At 44.8% G+C, this 24,139-nt stretch overlaps 1 protein-coding gene across 1 annotated transcript in view; it reads left to right on the top strand.

Moving 5' to 3' along the window:
• Positions 1-24,139, top strand: part of SLC17A8 (solute carrier family 17 member 8) — a 174,352-nt gene that overhangs the window by 98,956 nt on the left and 51,257 nt on the right. The window contains exon 6 of the mRNA XM_029597476.1: positions 7,625-7,712. Coding sequence (XP_029453336.1) covers positions 7,625-7,712 — 88 coding nt within the window. The remainder of the gene's footprint in view (positions 1-7,624; positions 7,713-24,139) is intronic.

The following is a 24,139-nucleotide window of genomic DNA, read 5'->3' as shown; positions in this document are numbered from 1 at the left end:
TAGTGTTAAGCGTGCCGTCTGCGGCAGACCCGCGGCGCAGCCCCCTCACCTTCTTACACAGACTCCAGCTTCTGGTTCCTCCTCACTAGGGGCGATGGGCCGCTGGCTCCGACCTCGGGCCGCCCCCGGTGCCTCCGGCTCTGTCATGGTCCCCAGTACTGCAGCTCAAGATGCCATTGCTCGTCTGGCCTCTCTGCGTGGTCCGCGGAGAGTCGCCACTACCTTAGCCATGCCCCTCCCTAGGTGCACGTGCATCTCTGATCCTTATGAAGGGCTCGCGGCAGGAACCTGGCCGCGGCCCTGGATGATGACGTCAAGCTCTTCAGTGTATTTAAGTTCAGGCCTCGCTCCATAGCCTTGCCTTTGCAACAGGTCTTGAGTACTCGTCGCTGCAAGAGAATCCTCTCTACTCTTTGTTCCTGACCTCCATTGTTCCCGGTTCCTATCTTCTTCATTCCTGCCCTGTCTATTTGTTGGACTGACTCTACGGATATCGAATTTGCTTTGCTTGACTATGCTAAAGCCTATCCCAGATCCAGACCTCTGCTACACCTGACTACGCTTCAGCCTATCTCCAGACCCAGACCTCCTCTAGGCCTGACTACTCTACTGCCTATCTCCAGATCCGGACCTCTGCTACACCTGACTACGCTACTGCCTATCTCCAGACCCGGACCTCTGCCACGCCTGACTACGCTTCAGCCTATCTCCAGACCCAGACCTCCTCTAGGCCTGACTACTCTACTGCCTATCTCCAGATCCGGACCTCTGCTACACCTGACTACGCTACTGCCTATCTCCAGACCCAGACCTCTGCTACACCTGACTATGCTATTGACTTCTCCGTGATCAGACCATTGCCTTGATTAACTACGCTATTGACTTCTCCGTGATCAGAACTTTGCATTGCTTGCCACGACCTCCGCTTTGCCGACGGCCCTGATCCAAGCTTGTCAGTGACGGCCCTTCTAGCCTACTCCCTGGACGTGGACTTATTAGGCTTCAGCCTATCTTTGCTCGAGTGCCTCCAGCTAATCTCCATTCCATTGGCTCATGAGTTCCAGTACCGTACCCAGTCCAGGATAGGACTATACCGACTGCTGTCTCTGGGCTGAACCAACCTCTCTTGTCTATCAACCTTGAGGCCCACCTAAGTCCTGCCAACCCCGGCACCCAAAGGCTCAACCCACGGGGAACGAGGGCTGGTATAGGTGAAGCTCCAGTGGCCTCTACCTTCAGCCCACTCCACCTGCCGATGGTGGGGACCCGTAGGTCCTCACCTATGGGTTGTGTCAACCCCACCTTGGCCCAAGGGTCCACCTCCGATGCAACAGGTTGCAAAGGCCATGGACTCGGTGGAGCCATGTGCCCTCCAGGCCATCCCAGGCCTGGCGTGCAACGTATAAGAACAGCAGCAGTTTCATGAGGCATTGGCCTTCTCTATGGATCGTCTCCACCCCCGGCTTGATGCCCTCACAAATAATCCAGTTTCTCTTCCGGCTCCTCTTCATCCACAGCCACCTCTATCAATGCCTCTAGCCTTGTTGGCTCTCCCAGTGCCCCTGTGCTTTAACGGTGACTGTAGACTCTGCAGAGGGTTTATTAATCAATGTTCTATGCAATTTGCTCTGTAGACCTCCGTCTTCCAGGACGAATTGACGAAGGTCATCTTCATCTTATCCCGCCTTGAAGGGAAGGCACTGGCTTGGGCTTCCTCCCTGAGGGAATGCTCGGATTCCTTGTTGAAAGAACTGACTCAGTTTGTGGCTGTGTTTCGACGGACCTTTGATGATCCTGGGTGACATGCCATGCAAGCACCAACTTACTACATCTCTGTCAAGGTCAAAGAAGTCTCTTCAACTATACCATCGAATTTAGGACTTTGGCTACTGAGCTCGTTTGGCAGGAAGACTGCCTCCGAACTATCTACCTGGATGGACTCTCCTCACAGCTGAAAGATGAGTTGGCTGCACGGGAACTCCCTTCCTCTCTTGAGGACCTTATAGACCTGGCAGGCCGAATCGACCATCATCTGTAAGAGCATCACCGGGAGAGTCGGATGCCCAAGAAGCCTTTACGGGTTCACTCCCGTTCACTTCCTATTACCAACCCCGCTCTCAGTAGTGTTACTAAGGTGGCCAAGAGGAAGAGCCTATGCAGTTGGGTCATGGGTGGGTGACACTGGAAGAGCGTCTCCGGCGGAGACAAACCTGTCTGTGTCTGTATGCAGAGCACCTGACCACCATCTACAGACTTGCCCTATCCGTCCAGGAAACTCCTTTGCCCGAGTTCAGTAAGGGTCCTGAACTTGGGCGCAACTTCTCCGGCCCCTCAGTTAGCTGTACCCATTACCCTGATCTGGGATTCCCGGTCCTTCCCGATTCTTGCTCTGGTGGATTCCGGAGCAGGAGGTAATTTCATTCTCAAAGACCTTGTTCAGCTTTTAGGCATAAAGACCCACTCACTTGAAACTTCTCTAAGTATTGCTTCCATCTACGGAGAGCCGTTAGCAGGCCGAATTTCCCTGACTATGGAACCCATCCAGCTACACACTGGCACCTTACATACCAAGGAACTCGAATTGCTAGTGTTGGAGAAATCCATCCATCCCATAGTTCTTGGACTCCCTTGGCTACAGAAGCAGTCTCCCCAATTCAACTGAGGTTCATTGCAACTGGTGGAATGGGGTCCCGACTGCCACCAGTCCTGTCTTTAGAAAGTGATACCGCGGCACCGCCATCTGTGGTTCCTTTGGCTACTACGTCTTCTGGCATACCTGCTCCCTATGCAACCTTTGAGGATGTGTTCTCCAAGCAAAAGGCCAACCTCCTTCCGCCTCTTCGAAGGTTTGATTGTCCAATTGATCTCCTTCCAGGAAACATGTCTCCTCGAGGATGCACTTACCCTTTGTCTCTGCCCAAGATGAAGGTGATGATGGAATATATCCAAGAAAATCTCGTGAAGGGATTCATCTGCCCATCTATTTCTCCTGCTGGGGTGGGATTCTTTTTTGTGACCAAGAAAGATGGGTCACTTAGGCCGTGTATTGACTACCGTGGCCTAAACGCCATCACCCATAAGGATAAATATCCCCTACCATCAATTTCCGAATTATTTGTTCGCCTCCAGGATGCCTCCATATTTACAAAGCTGGATCTACATGGAGCTTATAACCTGGTAAGAATCCGTCCCGACAACATTTGGAAAACTGCCTTTAATACCCGGGACGGGCACTATGAATACCTGGTGATGCCCTTCGGCCTATGTAACGCGCCCGCTGTATTCCAACAAATGATGAATGAAATCTTCAGAGATCTACTGTACACCAAAGTCATGGCTTACCTGGATGAAATCCTCGTCTTTTCCAAAGACCTTGATACCCATCACGCTGATGTCAGAACTGTTCTTCAGCGCTTTCGTGAGAACCATCTGTTTGCGAAATTGGACAAATGCTTGTTCGAGAAATCCAGCCTACCTTTCCTGGGGTATATCATCTCCCGGCAAGGGTTCTCCATGGATCCAGCTAAACTAAAGGGAATCAGGGATTGGCCACAGCCGGTGGGCCTCAAGGCGCTCCAGTGCTTTTTGGGATGCCTCAACTACTATCGTCATTTCATCCCACATTATTCTCCCCTGGCTGCTCCATTGACGGCCTTGACCCGTAAAGGTCTAGACACGCAAAATTGGCCTCTAGAGGCCGTCGCAGCCTTTGATCGTGTGAAGGATGCCTTCCAGAAAGGGTCCTGTCTGCACCATCTCGACCCAAATCGTCCTTTCCTAGTGGAAGTTAATGCCTCCGCCATTGGGGCAGGGGCAGTCCTGAGTCAATGCACCATGTCTTCAAATTTATTCCTGCAAATTTTAATCTGCAGAGCAAAATTACATCATTGGGGATCATGAGCTGCTTGCATAAAGCTGGCTTTCGAAGCATGGCGCCCGTGGCTAGAGGGTGCATAACACAAATTCATTTTGTTCACCGATCAAGAGAATCTGGAACATTTGAGTCAAGCACAATGTCTCAAAACCCATCAAGCTTGATGGGCCTTGTTTTTAGGCACTCAGATCTAGCAAATTTTCAAAAGGATGAATTTAGAAACCTAACTCTAAAATTGGGAGCCTAAACCCTTTGAAAATTGGCCTCCTTGTTTCTAGTGGAGATTACCTTATCTTCCTAAAGAGGTGGATTTGCAGTTTGGAGCAAAGGAAAGTTGCCAGACATGCAGAAATACCCCAGGGAGTTCCTGTACCAAGGAGCGACAGTGGAGGTTCACAGAATGAGCTTGTCAGAAGATTCTCAGAGGAGGAACCCTCAAAGGGTATAAGAGGATATTTCACACTGAAAGAATCAGAGCTAATACCAGCAGGTACCAATATAGGGAAAGTCCCAAGTTTGGGAGAATTTCTAAAGAGTACACTGCTAGATTGTGATGGAAGGAACCTCTAGTGCTGCTTTTTCAGTGACTGTAATTATCGACTGTGTTTTGATTGTTGAATTTTCATTTCTGTATGGATTGCACTATAAGAAAGTGTACCATCGGCCAAGTTGTCCACATTTGTGTTTTGGAACAACCTCAACCTTGTGTGGCCATGTGTTGTGTCCGTCGGTCTCAGATGGCTTCATCCCTTGTGCCTCACCTTTTTCTCTGCTCTCCCCGCTAGCCTTGGGAAGATGGCTACTGCCGCGTCTGCAAGCCGCTCTCTCCGGCATCCCCAGAACGGCTATGGCGTTGCCTCCCGCCATGTTTCTCCCAAGGGTCTCCTAGGGTGCGTGCGCGCTACCCATGTCTTTATTCCAGCTATGGCGTGAACCTCGGGGGTGTCCCCCTCGAGTGACATCAAAACATCCAGATATTTAGCCTTCGCTTATTTGCTAGCTCATTGAATTAGCAAGGATTGGATTCGTCCAGTCTACGCTACTCTGCTACTTCCTGCTGCCACTGGAAGCTCTACCTTACCCTTCGGGGTATTCTCTAACCTGGGTACCCACTCCTCGGGGGCCCTTTGCTTTCCTTTCAGGTGCCTTACTGGGATCAGGTACTCGCTCCTCGAGGGCCTGCTCTCCCTGCATCGGTGCCTGCTGTTACCATCTACTTCAGCCTGGTGGAATCACCAATCTTACAGCTACCATCTAGTGACTAATCTCATTCCCAGTCTATCTCAGCCAGCAGCTTTGCCGTGCTGGGAAACCTACACTGGAATCTCCCTATACCAACTTGGTGAGATGGGTCCCCTCTGCCGAGGGTCCCTGGCCTGCTACTTCTGAATCACCTCACTACCTCCACCTCTGGTGGTATACTACAAGCTGTATAATAAAAGACCTAACTCTGTGTTTGTGCGTCCCGAGACTAGCCCAGTACTGTGAAATGACAGGTACCAGGAAGTGGACGGTTCTCCGACGCTCGGGATTGCCAGTCCTCTCTCCCCTCTCTCTCTTGCAACTTTTTTTTTTCACTTTTTCGCTTTTTTTCCGCTTTCGTTGCTTTGGGAGGAAGGGAGAGGACTGGGGCTGCCCCAGAGACCAGCACCCATGGACGCGGCCAGGGCAGGTGAGCGGGGGCTGGGGGAAAGTTTGCCGCCTACCCTTACCTCTGTCTCTAACGCAGGGGTAAGGGTAGGCGGTAAGTTAGCAGGTTAAACACGCGGCAAAACGACAGGGTAAAAAAGCGATAGTCGGGGCGCGCTTTACTGTATGGGAGGGAACAGCTAATTCGATCGTTTACATGTAATATACATGCCGCGGGCGGAAGGGGTTACCCGGGGATTTAAGGACGCGGTAAGAGTAGGTTAAAGGGGATAGTGTATCGCGGGTTTTACTAACGCAGCCGAAAAGTGGGTAGAAAGCGGGTTAGGAGCAGGGTAACCGCGGCCGCACTTTACTGTATTGACCTGAGACTGATGAGCAGAACTGGGAACTGGAACCAGACTAGAACAGTTGACTGAAACTGTAGCAGGACTTGGATACTGGAACCAGGCAGGAACTGTAGCAAGACTCGGGTACTGGAACCAGGTAGGAACTGTAGCAAGACTCGGGTATTGGAACCAGGCAGGAACTGTAGCAGGACTTGGGTACTGGAACCAGGCAGGAACTGTATCAAGACTCGGGTAGGAACCAAGCAGGTACTGTAGTTGGCAAGCAGGAACGGAGCGAGTTCCAGGGCAACTCACTCCGGGGCACGAAGCAACAGGGATCCGGTAGGTAAGCCCGTTGCAAGGGAAAAACTGAGGGTCCGCTTGTCAAGGGTGCGGCGTCTGACGTCAGGAATTGGGCGGAATCACCACTGGCGGGAAACGGCCTAGAAAAGCGCCCAAGTGGCGCGCGTGCCTAGAGAGGGAGGTTTCCCGTCGGCGCGGCCCTTGCGGGGACGCCGCCGCACTGGCCGCGAACTAGGCCAAGTGAAGCAGGAACAGGTCCAGGAACACGGAGGTAAGGGACTGGTTGCGGTGCTCGCGGCCAGAACCGTAACAATAATGAGTATCCTGAAAATCAGACCAATTAGGTATGTTCCTAGGATAGGGTTGAAGTCCACTGAACTAGATCTTGTCTAAGGCCAACAGTCACAGTAGTCACTAATTCCTTAGGGTAGTTCTCAAGCAAGTGTGATGGGAGTGCCCTCATTATGATGCATGGATTTGCCCATAGCTTTGCTTGGTGTTCCATAGGGTTCAGTTCTATTACTAATTTTAATATACATCAAAGACCCCTTATGGGAGAGATCAGATGTCATAATTTCATTTTCTTTCTGCTACCATTCAGGGGTATTTTTGTTCATATCTTGTGAGTCAAATTGAAGCTGCAGTGGCCCCAGGATGATTTTATGAACGTCGTTCTCAAACATATTGCCTTCCTTTGGCATAAGCTACCAAGAGCTAACATGAGGCGACAAAATTACAGCAATTAATTCCAAAACAGAAACATGAATGTTTCATTGAAGTTCAGGAGACGCAAGTAAAACTGTTGTTAAAGTTATTGTTATGGGCTGGCTCGGTGGGACCTGGATTAGATTCCTGGCTCAGGTCCTCTGCTCTCTGGGTTGTCTGGGACTGGGGACACTGTGGAGTCATAGTCAACATTTAGTGGCAACACCTAGTAGCCAGATTTATAAACCCATGATCGCTGGCTAAGTGAGTTGGAGAAAAATCCCTGGTAATTGTAAATGATGGCTCGTGGCACTGGATCGAAACCCTGGATCCAATTGAGCAGGAAGCCCAAATAAGGAGCAGGAAGAAATTTCCAAGTCAAAAAAAAATAAATTATAAACACGATGTGGTCTTAGTAGTTCTATATTGAGAATTTAGAGAGTGCCAGGGAGATCTAGGCCTCTTATACCATCCTCTGAATTCTGAATCCAACTTTGTGCATAGTACAGAGGACTGAATGGAACAGGACCAAATAATGCACTTTTCTGTCAATATTTAAGGGCACTGCATTCATTGATATTTGTCCTTCTTTTGTGCCTCTGGCAAAAATTCTTCATGGATTAAAGACCTTTATTATTGTTCAGCCTCCCTATGAAAGTTACAAACAACCTGCACAGCTTGCAGTTCATGACAAAAGGTGTAGAAATTGTATGCTATTAAATGAAATGATATTAAATCAAGTGATCATGTGACACACATTTACCAGGGCGTGACCTACCCAGCCTGCCATGGAATGTGGAGCAAATGGGCCCCGCCGCTAGAGAGAAGCAGGCTAGTGACTACATCTTTTTGTGGTAAGTGTGCTTTGCAGAAAATATGTCATATCTTATTTAAATCCAAGGTTAAAAAACCAAAAAACTTTTAAATGCTCATAAGTGGTTGTGTATAAAGATAAGTACTATATAATAAAGCTTTAATGCATTTTAACTTGGGCTAGAAATTGGCAATGCAATAAGGAATACTTTGGAATTTTTGCATTCAAGTCCACTACAGTGCTTGAGAAAGTGTAGCAGAATTAAATCTAGGATTGCCAACTGGCTCCATTTTTTTCAAGGCAGGGTAATCCAGTCTTGGTTTTAAACTGCAGTCAGGGACATGTAGTTCTGATTTCCCTATTGCAGTCTCTAAGAAAAACAAACCCCTGCATACAGTGGGGTGAAAGCAGGAATGGATTAGCTATCCTGAAAAGCAAATTTGGTGTGGAAAAGAAACAAAAACACAAAAGTTATTAAGAAACACAGACACAACAATCTCATAAGTCTTCTTTTCTTTTGGAAAGTAGACTAATAAGAAAATAAAGGGGCATGTTACATGACATAGTTGTCTACTGGTGTTGCATATTTGGGTTCAATTTCTTGCTTAAGTTTAAGTGGATTGAGTTTTGGTGTCATGCTTGGTCCCACATCCTAGTTCACCATGCAGTATGGTACAACAAAGATCCTCATTGGATGCCCAGATCTGGGATTGTCCCCAGTTAAGAGATATTTAATAGTGTTTGCATGTATTGTGGGGGAGGATCATTACCTACAAAGTGTACAAGGTATTTATTTTCTGCTTGTTTACTAATAGGTAAAATAAAAAAGGTATTTGTGGGGCTAGCCTGATGGCTCTGCCCTAATATGTGCAGGGGACCTAGATTTGACTCCTCTACCTTGTGCCTGTTTATTGGGCCAGAACTGACTAGACAGCACTGAGGAGGGAGCTTTCACAGTCTCTTGTAGGAAGAGATTGCCAACCATCACATAACAGTGACTCTACGGGTTGGCTTAAGAGTGCACTTGCACAGAGTTTGCTTCTAGTTCCACCCATATGTTTCATTATGGTTTTTCACATGGGTCACCATATCAAACAATTTACCAAGTCCAGATATATTGCAAAATATATGTTCCAACTTTCTCTCTGCAATCACAAACATGCTTATTGAGTTAGTTTGATGATCTATTGCATCTTAATAACAACTCATTTTCTTCCCATTAGATTTATCTATTCTTAAAAATGATTGCCCGTATGTACTTAGACATTGACTTCAGACTGCTTATCCTACATCTTTCTGACTGCATGCTTATATGATAGAACAAGTGACATGAGACTGTATCAAAGCTGGCACTAGAGTAGTTACTGTGAGTAAATAATTATCATACCTAGAGGTCAATACCTGAAATGCCTGAAAAGGCAGAATATATTCAAATAAATAAACAGATATTCAGTCACTGGCTGGAGGGATATTCAGTGACCGGAGGGATATTCAGTGGTGCAGCCATACTATTGAATAAAGCCAGGTGTCTTAAAAATAGCCAGATAAGCTTATCTGGCTAACTTTAGGTCTGCTCTACGGTATGACCAGAGTTAAGAGTTGCCTCCTGTTACACCAACACCCCTCTCTAAGGTCCTTTGCCATCTTTCCTATTCCCAGGCCATTGCCACCTTCACTCCTCTGCCCACCCTAGGTCACCACTCTTATTCCTCTTTTTCTGACCACCCTCATCGCCATCATCAACCTGTATGCTATTTGGATGGCATTTTATTTTTTTAATCAATTTCTCACATTTGTTCGAACTTTATTTACAAATTTAATATTTCCTGGAGAATCTATAGCTTATGATAAATATGATAAGTTCTGTCATATCGGCATATATTTTTTTTAATATCTCTTTATTTAAACACACAAACATATAATACAATTTACATTGCAAATTCAGTACCATTCACAGTTTCCATTGAAATCAACATCAGTTACTAATTGTCAGAAAACAGGTCGATAACAATGAATAACAAGATGCCTATAGAATGTCATTAAGGATCACTGGAACTTCTTCATTACCAATAAATCTTCCAAATGTTGTCATATTTCTCTGACTGGTTTTTAAGAGTATATGTCATCTTTTCCATAATTGCAATGTCTTTCCAATGTGATAATGTAGGTATTATTTTCCAATAATAAGTTACAAGCAGCATGTAACAAGTGAATTACAAGCTTTTTTAAAGGTATACTCAATAACCGATCTCCCCAAATACCAAGCAAACATAAAGGAGCTCTTAGTTGTGTATCAGTACCAATTATAGCTCTTATATCTATTTGCAACTATTCCCAAAAACCATGAACAATAAACATTCCCATCACATGTGAATATGAGAGGCATGCATATCACAGCCTCTCCAATATAACGGACTTGCAGCACTGAATCTAGCGAAATACAAAAGGTATCTATATGTATGATGTAGCAAGAGAAACAGTTCCCTTACTTTATTACATCTAGATAATTTGAGTGTAGCTGTCCAAATATCTTTCCAATTACCTTCATCCACTGATAATGATAAATGAATGTTTGATTGTTCAATGAGAGACATTCTAGTACTTGGATCATATATGCCATTTTGTAAAAACATGTACAATCTGGATATTAATTTGGTGTGAAATTTAGGTTGTGTCAGTATAGATTCCAAGCCTGTACACAATCTCAAAGTTTCTATCTCTCACCTAGATCCTCTTACATTCTTTCTGAGTAACATATATCTGTAAAGCTTATGTTTGATATTCAAAATTCTACACAGTTCTCTAAATGTTTTATATTGCTGTCCCTTCCATATTTGTTCTAAGTGGTGCAACCCTTTCGTATTCCAATAAACCATATCTACAGACACAGTGGTCTTAGTCAAGGAGGGATTCCCTTGCAGTGGAGAAATAGGAGAAATTTCCTCTAAGGGAAAACCTAATAAATTATTGATGGTACGACAGATCTTTAAAGTGTGAGAGATAATCGGACTGTCTCACCCTATCTTGGAATAAAGTGAGAATTTAGCAGATATAGAGGTAGATTTTAAAAGTGTTGCTCGTGCAAAAGTACCCAAATACATGCATATGTGGGCCGCACGCGAACAACACGGAATTTAAAAGGCTGCGAAGTATGCACTTATATATTCGTGTTGACATCAAGAATAAGGTCATGGGGCATGGGTGTTCCAGGGCAGGGCCAAGACTTATGTGCGTAAGTCCGTATTTTAAAAAGGCTGACCATGGCGCACATCGGCTTATTATCCGTGTAACTGTACAGCTGTTCCTGATGAAGAGTAAGTCTGTAGATCTCGAGTTTTAGGGCTTATAGGTGAAGGGTCTGAGTCAAGTGCAGGATGAAGAACTAGAAGGGTCTTGAAGACTTCAATATGAACTGGGCAAATTGGTGGACTAATTGCAAAAACGAGTTTTTCCCTCATGCAAGTATGCCAACATATGCGCATAAAAGCCGGCAAAGTCCCAGGAAAGATACGCAAGGTACATTTTCTTGAGCAATCTTGTAATATTACGCACACACTTACACGCGCAAATGTGCACAATTTAAAATTGCAGTTTATCTCCCCGCACATGTGTTTGTTTTAAAATTAGCCAGATAATAGCAAGGCTGTAAGATCTATATTGTCTGAAGAGGCCCGTTCCAAATATATCCAGCTAAGGGAATTAGTATAATTAAACCACAATTTTATTCCCAGTAACCTTCACATCGGCATATTATACATTCTGTGCTAATGAGATTTGCACTGGAAGAGCAGAAAATCACATGATAGTGGGTTGAAGAATAACAACTAGTAAAAGTCAAACTTTATTGTACATTCTATTCCTTTAGCTAGAATGATCATGTCACTGGTTTGACAATGCACATTTCATTAGCACTAAATGCCTAGAAGCCAGTTTACCCTAAAAATGAATACTTAAAAAAATAAGTATTCCCATGTATATTGTTTCTTATTTTCCACATCTCAGACTTACAACAGAAAGAGGTTTCATGAGAGAAGAGCAGGCTAGAATGATATTGCCCTCTGAAAAGTCCCTGCCGCAGTCTTGTGAATAGCAGCAAAATGGAATGAAAAAATACAGGGCCCTATGTATGAAACCAGTGGTTCCCAAACCTGTCTTGGAAGCGGAAGACCCCCAGCCAGTCAGGTTTTCAGGATATCCACAATGAATATGCATGAGAGAAAATTTGCATGCTGTAGAGGCAGTACATGCAAATTTATCTCATGCATATTCATTGAGGATAACTTGAAAACCGGACTGGCGGGGGCTCCTCCAGGACAGGTTTGGGAACCTTTGTATTAAGCATTTGTCCCGCAGACACAAAGAGGTCGACATTCAAAGATTTTGTATGAATAACTGTTTGAGTTACATGTACAAAAGCCAAGTTTTGAAATTTTACTCTCGCCAAAGACATAAAGGTTATGAACAGAATTACCAGTTTCTCCAATTCATTCCCAGTTTGCCCAGGTAATGGATAGGACTTACTAAGCCCCATAGTTAACTAGCTTACCTTTTACCCTGTAGCTCCCTGCTAACCTCTTTAGTTTTTTTTTGTTTCAGGACTTACACGCCATCCATAGAAGAAGTAAAGTTACATGGAAGGGGACCCTAGTGTGCGCTTGTGCACATAAATACTTAACGCTCAGATTTCATTTCTAGGAATGCCCATGCCCCGCCCTCGCCCCCACTCCTTTTTTTTGCAAAAATATTTGTGTGCGCATACTGGTTGATAAGTGCGTACGAATGCAATTTTTAAAATCTATGCGGTGCCCGCCGGCCCAACTTCTGCCCGTTTCCCCCAGCTTTGGCGCATGTAAGGCTTTTAAAATTCACCTCGTATTGAATGGTATCCGACTAAAGTAATGTACAAATGTGGTTGGAAAAAAAGTTGCTCTGTCGATATTCAAATAACTTTATCCGAGTATATTCAGCAGCAGACTTGTGCGTATAAATTTTGCTGAATATCCAGGAAAAAGTTACAAGCATATCTTTCCTTGGATATTTTTGCTGCTGGCTGGCTTATTGAATATTGACCTCCTTGGGTCAGATGTACTAACGTTTTTCCTCCCAGGAGAAAAGTGCTTGATACGTCTACCAAAAATGAGAAAAAAAACCTTTGAAAATTCCTGCATGCACGCGGGGTTTCCTTTGAAAATCTGGCCAACTGCAGGCAAGCAGGTCCGGTATACCTGCAGGAGGTGTACACCAGGATTGCAAAGTGAAAACCCCACACATATTCTTCCTCTCCCGATCTCACCATGACCTTGCCCTGATCCTTTTATGACATGGGTGAAAGTAAGTCCCCTGAGCGAAAACGGAGGAATGTCCGTGGGCAGGCACGATATGTGTCGGGCAGTGGGGGGAGGGAGGGGAAGGTGAGTTAGGTAAAGGAGGTAGGGCAGGGCAGGGAGAAGGAGGAAGGAGTTAGGGGAGGGTGGATTAAGAGGAGGGAAGGTAAAAAAAAAAAGGTGAAACTCCAAAAGAAAGATGAAGGAAGGAACCAAAAAAGGGGAGGGAACAAAGGCTGCGATTGGACACCAGCAGAAGCTTAAAAGCTTCCGACCGCCAAGACCTCCCCCCTTTTTTGCAGCCGTTCCCCACCCGCCCACCACACCAAATAGAAAGATTTAGACTGGGTCGCAGCACAGGCGGCGGGGTAACCAGAAGGCAAGAAAGGGGGCTAAGCAGGAGACGCCCGCAACGGAAATGAACACAAATAGCGATAGGACACAGAGATAACAAAGTTGGACATTTTCTCCGCTCGCTTCAACAGCGAGGGACATGGAAAAGCGAGAACCTAGATGTTGGGGTCCCGGACTTCTACAGAACGGGCCCCCCGGCCAAGACAAGACAAAGGGCCAGCTGGTGACTGCAATGGCGTCATCGGCCAGGAATGGAAAAGACTGAGAGCAAAAGAATCGGGCGAGAAAGCAAAGCATGGTGGTCACCCCTGTTAGAATAGGAAGTTCAAAACTATATGCAAAGGTTGATACTGAAAATGTTTAAAATCCTAAGTCAAAGCATGTGTTGTATAAAGCTTGTGCTGCGGCCAAATGACCCACATAAAGACTTCGTTGTTTGAAAGCGGGTGTGCGTTGCATTATTTCGTTAAATAAGCGATGGCGAATATTGTAGTAGGAGGAAGAGAAAGCTTGCATGTGCACATATTGTGCCCAATGTGAACAGCAGGGCTTTTTACACATATAAGCAGCTGATTACCTGTGCTATAAGTTTTGAAACTTACCCCCTTACAGGCTGATACAATAAGGACAAGCAGGAAACGGGCGCTCAGTGTTGAGCACCCACTTTCCTAGTGCGCACCCAGCCACCTCTCCTGGGCACACCATACAATATTTAAATGAGGGGTCCCGCTAAAACAGAAGGTGCTAGGAACCATTGCGCGCCCCTAGCGCCTTCTTGACAGCGGACACCCAGGAGAGATGGCGGTCAGCGGATTAGGGAAATGGACGCTCAGTTTTACGAGCGTCCGTTTTCCTAACCTGTGCACAGCCACGGGATAGGAAAATGGACACTCGTTAATTGAGCCTAACCTGACTGCTGGCACACTTTTTTTTTTTTTACTTTTTTTTAACCTTTTGGTTCCTCCGACTTAATATCACCCCGATATTAAGTCAGAGGATGCACAGAAAAGCAGTATTTTCTGCTTTTCTCTACACTTCTTTGGGCTGCTCAGAAATTAATGCCTGCTCTGGGCTGGCATTAATTTCTGAGCATAAAAATGTGCGGATCTTGCAGACATTTTTTTTTTGTATCTGAGGCGAATAGCTAATAGCGTTATCAACATGCATTTGCATGTGATGAGTGCTATTAGTTTTTTTTTTTTGGGGGGGGGGCGGTGGATGCGCGTTTTGGACACGCTAAACCTCTTATGGTATAAGGAGTGGTGGCCGCGTGTCCACATTCAAGTTTATTGTACACCGAGTGACCTATGCACTAACAGGCTGAAACAATACAAGTGCACTCAGGTGAGTGCACTGTTTAACACGTGGTTGGAAGCGTGTTTTGGACATGCTAAACCCCTTATGGTATAAGGGGATGTGGACTCATGTCCAAAACGCGCGTCCAACCGTGGGTTAAACAGGCTTGTTAGTGCATAGATCATACAATGTACAATCAACTTGAATTTCTTAGTAGGGATTGATGAACCCCATTAGAACCAGTTGAAATTCAGGTTCAGATCTGCAAATATTTTACTCACATTTGTTCATATAATCAAAGTCAGTTTTGACCTAAATCCAATCTGATTCTATATGTTTTTTAAAAAAAAAATCCATATTTACTCAGATTAATTTGGATTTATTTACTTGCAAATCTGAATTCTAATATGAATGCCTCTGTGTTTTGAAAACAAGCCTGAATCTGCAAATATTTGCATACCAACTGGGTCCTAGAGACTGAAATGAGGAATATGGTGATTTGAGCTGAGCCATGAATGACAACTCCAGCAGTGACTGAATGCCATCCAGTTTGGAAGGCATTCAAATTTAATGTGAACTGAATTATTCAGCCCTATTTTTGAGCATTAAAACATTTGGAAATGGTGCACTAGCACTATGCAGACAAGGATGAGGTGGTGTGTGTGTGTGTGTGAGGTGAAATTCCCTAAATTAAGAAAACAAGTGGATTTAGTAAAAAGTAATTTTATAACATTTTTTGGGAGGGAATGAGAGGTTTCTTCTTTACGGGGTAGGGATGAGTTACATCAGGACTTCCCAAACCCACAATGAATGTGAATGTAACCCCATCCCCGGGGGCGGACTGCACCTGATGAGGCCATAAGAGAAAGTTACTGTCTCTTTGGGGCTGGAATCTCAGGCTAGCTCGAACACAGTCTCTTAACCCTGAATTCTTTGTTGGGTGGGGGGAAAGGTTTTTCCTTTCAAGGCCCGGAGTGCTAGGGGGAGACACTAACTTTTTCCTGTCCCTGGCAGAGGGGTATTTTCCCCACTGGAGTGGTTATTGGCTGTAAGTGCCAATAACCACTCCATACTTTGATGTGTGCAATCAAATGAGATATGGCATAAATAAATTAGTACTTAGCACCACAGAAAATCTGTTGGTTACAATCTCTTTTTCCTCTATCTGTGCACGGATTTCGTCTGCCAGGGGCCAGGGGCACCTCCATCCTCCAGGCCAGAGCTTCCAGTCAAGATTACAAGTGCCTCAAAGGGCAGTCCTCTCCAGACATCACCAGCAGCAGCAGTAGTGGAGATCAGCATGGGATCTTTGAGCTAGCATGCACTCTTGGGTCCTACAATGGTCCCGCCCTCGCTTGAGTTTCCACGTTAACAGGAAGCAAGCGTGAGGAGGCCTCTGCAGGGCCTGTGAGCTTTTACTGGCTTACAGATCCTGTGCTGACTTTTATTACTAATGCTGCTGCCAGTTTCAGTTCAACATCAGGCATTGGACCAGCCATTGGGGAAGAGTGGGCAGATTGTGCACAGGTCTGTGCAGGTTGTCACTTCTTCTCTATCCTCTCCCAAGGCTGAACTTACCTAAGAGAAAAATGTTGCCCCTGTCATCAGCCTGCCCTCTCTTCCCATTAGTTGTCATCCACTTATCGCCTGAGGCCCAAAGGAAAATGTTGCTGCTGATCCTAGTCAAGGGGATGTGTGGATGGGGACTGTTTGAAGGGAGGGATCAGATACAGGAAGAGTTTGAGGGTTGGATCACTGGGAGAGGGATTGGCTGTGGAAGGTGAGAAGGGGGATGCAAAAGAGGAGCTAGGGGTGAGATTATCAACTGGGGAGTTGTGAGAAAAGAGAGAGGAAGGGGATGACAGATGATCAATTGGGGTTATAAAAATGGCTTGGAGGTGAGAAAAGTTCGGTGAGGAGGATATAAAAAGCTGGAGTGGGTGAGCAAGCGACTAGGCTGGGAAGGGGAGAGGAACCGGAGAATGTAAGAAGGGATCAGCTGGAGGGGCAGAGGTTGAGAAGTCGTTTGGAGGAGGATGGAGGTTGAGAGAGGGGATCAGTTGGAGTGCAGGAATGGTGAGTGGAGGGATTGTTGGAGGCAAACTACACCCTCATTAATTAGGTTTGGTTGTCCTCTGGGGTCGTGTGAATTTTCAAGTGCTAAAATGGGGTCACATTGGCTAAATGTTTGGGAAGCCCTGCTCTAGGCTGTGGGAAAAAAAGTGAAGACTCCCAAGTGGACAGGGTATCCTTTGGTTGGGCAGGAATTCCCCTCCAACCCCCGAGCAAAGATGGGCAAAAACTGTCTCAGCACAGCAAGTCCAAATTCTCCCTCTCTCCCCAGGATCAAAGACTTCGGATGGGCGTTCTCAAAGGTGTCAAATAGTTCTTACTCATAGTTAGGTGGTTTTCCTTCTTTTCCCGTTCTCTTCCTCGGATCCTGGATGGTAGGGACCCACTTAGGAGCTCGCAGCTCCAGATGTTCCTCTCAGGTAGGAAGGGGCAGCAAACTCTTCCTCCTGGGTCCAAGAACTCAAAACTCCTTTTCCCAAAAACTGAATTCAACTCTGAAGTTGTTCCCTGTAGCAGGTCACCTTTCTCATTGAGGGTGAGAGAGGAGCAGATCTTCCCTACCTAGAGCACCCCAGACCCAGGATTCCCTGTGCCCTGAGTCCAGGTGATACCCAGGGGTCTCACAAGGCTTCCACCATGAATAAGGTGAAATCCTGCAGAAATCAACCTGGAGGGAAGCTCAACCAGCCAGTGAGTGGCCTGGGAGAACCACCTCCCGACCCTGCTTAGGATCCCCAGGCAAGGTTGGCCTGGTTCCTCCAAGTGGGCTAGGGTTGCCAAGTGTCCTGATTTTTTCTGGACTGTACAGATTTTTGGGATAGTATATGGAAAAAACAGGGGGGGGGGGGAATAAAATGTTTGGAAATGTCCTGATTTTAACCCTTCAGTTGCAGGTTAGCATCCAATCCTGTCCTGCAATTATGCAATATAATGTGCATTTTGGTAGCTACTCCATATCAGTGGCGTAGCCAGAACTGATTTTTTTGGGTGGGCACAAGTTTAACATGGGTGGGCTGTAGGCATGCAGGTCTGAGACCTACTAGATGTATTCTTATTGATAACTAATAGAGATGTGAATCGTGTCCTCAATCGTCTTAACGATCGATTTCGGCTGGGAGGGGGAGGGAATCGTATTGTTGCCGTTTGGGTGTTTAAAATATCGTGAAAATCGTTAAAATCGTGAGCCGGCACACTAAAACCCCCTAAAACCCACCCCCGACCCTTTAAATTAAATCCCCCACCCCAAATGCCTTAATACTTCATCAACTTTGGGAGGGAAGTACTTACTTGCCCTAAACCAATGGCAGGAAAACCGGCACACTAAAACCCCCTAAAACCCACCCCGACCCTTTAAATTAAATCCCCCACCCCAAATGCCTTAAATTACCTGGGGGTCCAGCGGCGGTCCGGAACGGTCCGGAACGGACTGCAGGAGGTCGTTCAGCGCTGAACGACCTCCTGCAGTCGATCTCCTGCCGGCGCCATTTTCCGTACGGAAAACGATTCGCGGCAGGAGATCGCTCCCGGACCCCCGCTGGACCCCCAGGGACTTTTGGCCAGCTTGGGGGGGCCTCCTGACCCCCACAAGACTTGCCAAAAGTCCAGCGGGGGTCTGGAACGACCTCCTGCAGTCGAATCGTGTTGGTCTATGGCCGCCGCCATTTTGCGGCCGCCATTTTGCAAAATGGCGGCCCAGGTAATTTAAGGCATTTGGGGGGGGGGTTCGGGAGGGTGGGGGATTTAATTTAAAGGGTCGGGGGTGGGTTTTAGGGGGTTTTAGTGTGCCGGTTTTCCTGCCATTGGTTTAGGGCAAGTAAGTAAGTTCCTGCCCTCCCCCTTCCCCCGATTTACGATTTTTTAACGATAAATCGGGGGAATTGGTATTGTATCGTGGCCCTAACGATTTTTGACGATTTAAAATATATCGGACGATATTTTAAATCGTCAAAAAACGATTCACATCCCTAATAACTAATGCTATATACTGCACCCTACAATGGCTTTCTGAGTGGTTTGCAATAGCCATTATGCATCATGCATGAAACTTTAAAACATTTTACCTCAATTATTTCAAGCACGTACCAGAATTAAAAATTCCTTATTATTCTGCATTAATTTATTTTATATTTATTGCAGTTTATAAATGCACAAGTATATCATGTAAAATGCAAAGAAAACAGATCCAATCAGTCATGTAAGAAAATGAAAATTAATGTATTCTTTCATGAATCCTCTTTGCAGAAAGCCAGAAATCATCATAATTACAATAAAATATCATTAATCGTCAGAACAGGTTCAGAGCAGAGCTAGGACAAGTCACATTACAACCAGCATGAAAAAAAAAATTCATATTCTGGTGTCACCTCAGAAAAAAATATCCCTCCACTGCTATTTTGTGAAGTAACACAAACTCCTTCAATGAAAGAAACATCTAGAACCTTGCCATGCATTACAGTCACAGCACTGACTCTCAGGATTCAGATAACAGCAACCTTATGAAAAAACAGCAATGCAAATACTACACCAGGCCCTAGAACATTAATACATCACTCACTGGAGTAACAGAACAAGCTCAAATCACTGCCCATAGTCTCTCTGAAGAGAGCTGCTTATATACCCTTAAAGAGGGGTATCGGTCATTCCAGCACTCTCAAAAGGAGGGGGCTGTACAGAATGGTAATCTGCCCCGTTCACTAACCTACACTGCTCTAGCTAACCTAGAGGTTCACCCTGGGCTTAATGATAATGTGCCTGGAGAGGCCATTGCATGCATAATAAGATACATTTGCACAGTTTGGAGATTAAGTATTGCAGAAAATATATCAACAGTATTTTATATTTGAGGTAGAATCTGTGAGGGTTTAAAGGTTGCCTATAAACCTTAATGTTTTTTTTTAAATGTATTTTTGACCTGGCAGTTTCTTCCTGATCCTTTGGGTTTCAGTTCAGTTGGGCAACAGTGCAATGAGCCTCCGTCTGCCCCTATGCCTGCTATTTTCCCTGTTTTCATAACTTTCCTTAACCAAGCCATTACAGTCACAGTGACAGCCCCTGGCTGGGAGCCACACACCAGGGCTCCTTCCGTTCCAGAACCCGCTATGGTTGCAACCTAGTTCCAACCAGGTGATGTCACCATTAAGCAGTGACTGGAGTTCTGACCGTCCCTTCCCTGGGCTTTTTACGTTGCCTCTGTGCAGCACCAGGCAAGTGTGTTTGGCAACCCTAGGCCAACCCCCTACTCCAACAGGCGGTAACTCCAGCACAGTGCTCCTTTCTGTGTCAGTACTGGCTTTTCCCCTCTGAGCTTTGTGCTGGTGGGATTTTGCCTCCCCTCAAATTTTGCTGCTCTAGTTTGCCTACTAGAAGAACCGGCGCTGCCTCTGCGGCGTCCTCGACCCTACCAGTGACCAAAGCTGTGCCTGATAATCAAACTCCGGTCTTTCACAAGGCAGTCCGTAGCACTTGCCACTGAGCTCATAAACTTTTAATATCTGGAATTACTTTTCCTGAGTCTCTTGCCTGCAGCTGCACTAAATTGAAAGGAATGCCTGGCCCCTCCCCCTCCTTACAGATGAAATAGAATAGAAGGCAGATTTCCATGGCATAAGGGATAATTGGCAATGCTTTTCTCCAACTTCAGCTGCTGCCCTCCGGGTAGCTCATTACAGGTGCATTTATGATATCCTACTATTTTGACACCTTTATTTAACACTCTTTTCCTACTCTGTCACAATTCCTATAATTTGATGCTACATGTTAAGTGAAGATCTCATGCTAAATTCATTAGTTGGAGGGAGCACTAAATTTGGATCAATTTTTGTAAAAAAAATAAATAAATTCAGAAATCCACCAGTCCAGTTTATAAAATAACGGGAACACATTCGTATGTGCTCTATATGGTGAATTCACAGAATGCACTGAAATGACCATTAATCAGAAGATTTGGGCCAAGAAGAAGGTTCATAGTCTAGCTATATAAAGAACCAAAAATTCTGGGCTGTACTCTGTATCACAGAAGAAAAGTAAACCCTACATCACAAATCCTAAAGTAATACATCATTCTTGGACATAGTGGGGTAACTTTCAAAAAAGGGCTGAACAGCCAGGGTTACTGGCTAATTACAGCTGGCTAACACACAGAGCCACTAAGCCACAATGATTTTTCATGGGAGGGGGGTCCTACTATCATGGGGGCGGGGGTTGTAGTAGTGGTGCCGTGATATAGGGGGCTCCTCTGCAGAAAAAATATTGCAGCTTGTTGGCGTGTTCTTTTGTCTCGGGGCAAAACATCGCAGGACAAAAGAATGGAGCTAGTGGCCCTTTAGGTGCGAAGGTGGCCACAACCTCAAGGAACCGCCATCACCTTAAAGGGCCGCTGCCCAAAAAAAAAAAAATTGCCATGGCAAAAGGAAGTTGAGCGGGGGATTAGGGCTGATCCCCCAGCTTATCCCAGGGCTGCCACTCGAAGCTGCTCCAATCCCCAAAAGGTTTAAAAATGGATGTAATTCCATGTGTAGCCACAGCCCCCACACCTCCCAACCCTGTCTTTAATACTCTGCATGTCCCCTTACCCCCTTCCCATTGAAACGTATGCTGCCAAGGTTCCCACCCCCACCCCAATAGACCCCCCCAAATCATTGGAGGTATAGTGCCCCCATCCTCCAAAAGTAAAAGACAAAACATTGGTTGTGGTGGTGTGGGACCTATCTACCCATCGACCCCTGTCCTACACCCTCAAACCTTGAAAAATAGTTGAAGTTCCAGTGACGGGGCCCGGTCTGTGCCATTAGGAGCTCAATTATATAATATTGGCCTCAATGTTTCTTGCAGCTTTATATTGCATTCAAGATGTATATTGCTACCAGAATAATATTTATCACATGACTATCTTCTAATAAGGTAAAGATATCAATCCAAGAACATGTCCTTTTTACCTAGTATTGTGTTCTGTATTTGTAAATATAACTTTTTTATTAGGGATGGGTGAACTTTCTCTGACCTAGTTCTAATCCAAGTTCACATCTGGGAGTATCCAGTTCAAATTTACTAGACAATCAGACATATGACAGCCATACACTCACTAGTATAATTTAAAAAATGTCTATTTCTATGCAGTATACAATAAAAAAAAGATGAAGACATAATTAATAATTTTCTTTTAATTGCTTTTTTAATGGTTTTCTAGAACTTTAATGCTCAGTTCTCATTATTGTTATGAGATGCCAGCAATTAGCATATCGCCTTTGTTATAGAGAGCCATAACTTGCTATGTAGAGTTTCTAAATGAACTGGTAAGTAAAAAAGATTATAACATGGCCTACCCCCAAGGAATCTCTTGGGCCCAGAGATTTCTCTGTAATGCTCTTTTGAACTTGAACGTGAACTATTCTCCTCTTTCCATGGAGCTTGATTTTTCTGCAGACCTTCTTCCATATTCTCCCCTAGTGGAAGGCAAGCTCTCCCAGAAGTTTGCCAGTCACTTTTAATCAACCTTCATTGTCTTGCTTACCAATGCCTCCTTCATACTATCGGAGGAGAAACTTTTTTATGTTTTAAGAACATAAGAACATAAGAAAATGCCATACTGGGTCAGACCAAGGGTCCATCAAGCCCAGCATCCTGTTTCCAACAGTGGCCAATCCAGGCCATAAGAACCTGGCAAGTACCCAAAAACTAAGTCTATTCCATGTAACCATTGCTAATGGCAGTGGCTATTCTCTAAGTGAACTTAATAGCAGGTAATGGACTTCTCCTCCAAGAACTTATCCAATCCTTTTTTAAACACAGCTATACTAACTGCACGAACCACATTCTCTGGCAACAAATTCCAGAGTTTAATTGTGCGTTGAGTAAAAAAGAACTTTCTCCGATTAGTTTTAAATGTGCCCCATGCTAACTTCATGGAGTGCCCCCTAGTCTTTCTACTATCCGAAAGAGTAAATAACCGATTCACATCTACCCGTTCTAGACCTCTCATGATTTTAAACACCTCTATCATATCCCCCCTCAGTCATCTTTTCTCTTCTGTTTTGTAATTTCATGTAACTTTATGGAGAAGTAAGTGATCCTATTGGCTGAAAGCCTATGTTGTGCCACCATCAAGGCATTACATCATCAAGGATGGGAAATTATAATTAACCCATCTCTGGATACCTATTAGACAATGCTGAAATTCAAATTGGTGAATGGTAAACTCTTGTCACAGAACCAGGGTGTATGGTTTACACTATTCAGCTAAATAATACATTACTTTTTCATCCCTTTAGCCAGTTACAGGCAAGGGATCAAGTACTAATGAGCTTTATTAACCAATCATAGCTGTCTCTTTGAAGTCAAGGGTAAAAATAGATGAGCTTGTTTATGTTTCAAGCAGGCAGATGCAGAGAGATAGCCATGAGATAAGATTTTACCTGCAGCTTTTTGGCTGCTGAGAACAAAACAAAGCAAAGTTTTTGTTGGCAGGAAGGTTTTTTTAATTGAATTTAAATTTAATAGAAATATTTATCAAGAAATGAGTGCCTTAGTGCAAGTTACCTGAATTCATTCTAAGCCCTGGCTGTTTTTTTCACTGAAATAGTTAATTGAAGTAAATTTTGAATAACATTTGGTTTTATTTTATTTCCAGTTAACAGAACAGTACAAGAATAATTGTATACATTTTATTATTATTATTAGGAAAACTGAGTTATCGGGAATAATCGGAAGAATTGTTGCGATTTTTTTCAGAATAGAGAGGGATGTTTTAATTTTATTTTTGGTGAGAGTAGGTAATTTTTCCATGAGTTAAGGTGATGTCCTGGCCAACATGGAGGGCACAGAAGCCAGTGTGGATTCTCCAAACACTCAGCAACTGCATCATTGCCCTGGGACTAAATTCATGAGATTGAACTGAGAAATCATATACTAATTTCAGGCCAGAATTTCACTGGGACTTTAAGGCACACTTTAAATTTGATTGAACTGGGAATTAAAAAGTGGTCATGGTTTTCTTTTTATAAGTTGCAAAAAGCTAACTTTTCTGTTGTTTCATTTGATAATACATTTTTCTTTTACTACTATGAGAACATGTGTTTTTGACTTGGACTGGAAGGACCCAATGCAGTTTGTTTGGTTTTTTTTAATTATTGTTTGCTTTGGCTGAGCATGAAAGGGGCCAGCAGCAGTGGGAGACACGTAGCAGGTGGTGAAGCAGTGGCTCGAGGTTTACTGACCACCTCCCTCCCATAGATGCAGAGTCAGTGTGAGGAGAGATGGCCACAGAAGTGTTTTTCAGCTCACTGCACTGCTCTAAGGTGCAGGAGTTTGGGACAGCCCCCTGGATCCAGGTCCAGGTCTGACTCAATCTCTGGGGCCGATGCAATATGGTGCACTGAGCCGAGCGCACTGTTAACATGCAGTTGGATGCGGGTAAAATAACGCG

The sequence above is a fragment of the Rhinatrema bivittatum genome, chromosome 4 (assembly GCF_901001135.1).
Source record: "Rhinatrema bivittatum chromosome 4, aRhiBiv1.1, whole genome shotgun sequence".
NCBI lineage: Eukaryota > Metazoa > Chordata > Amphibia > Gymnophiona > Rhinatrematidae > Rhinatrema > Rhinatrema bivittatum.
This window is presented reverse-complemented; position numbering and strand designations above follow the sequence as displayed.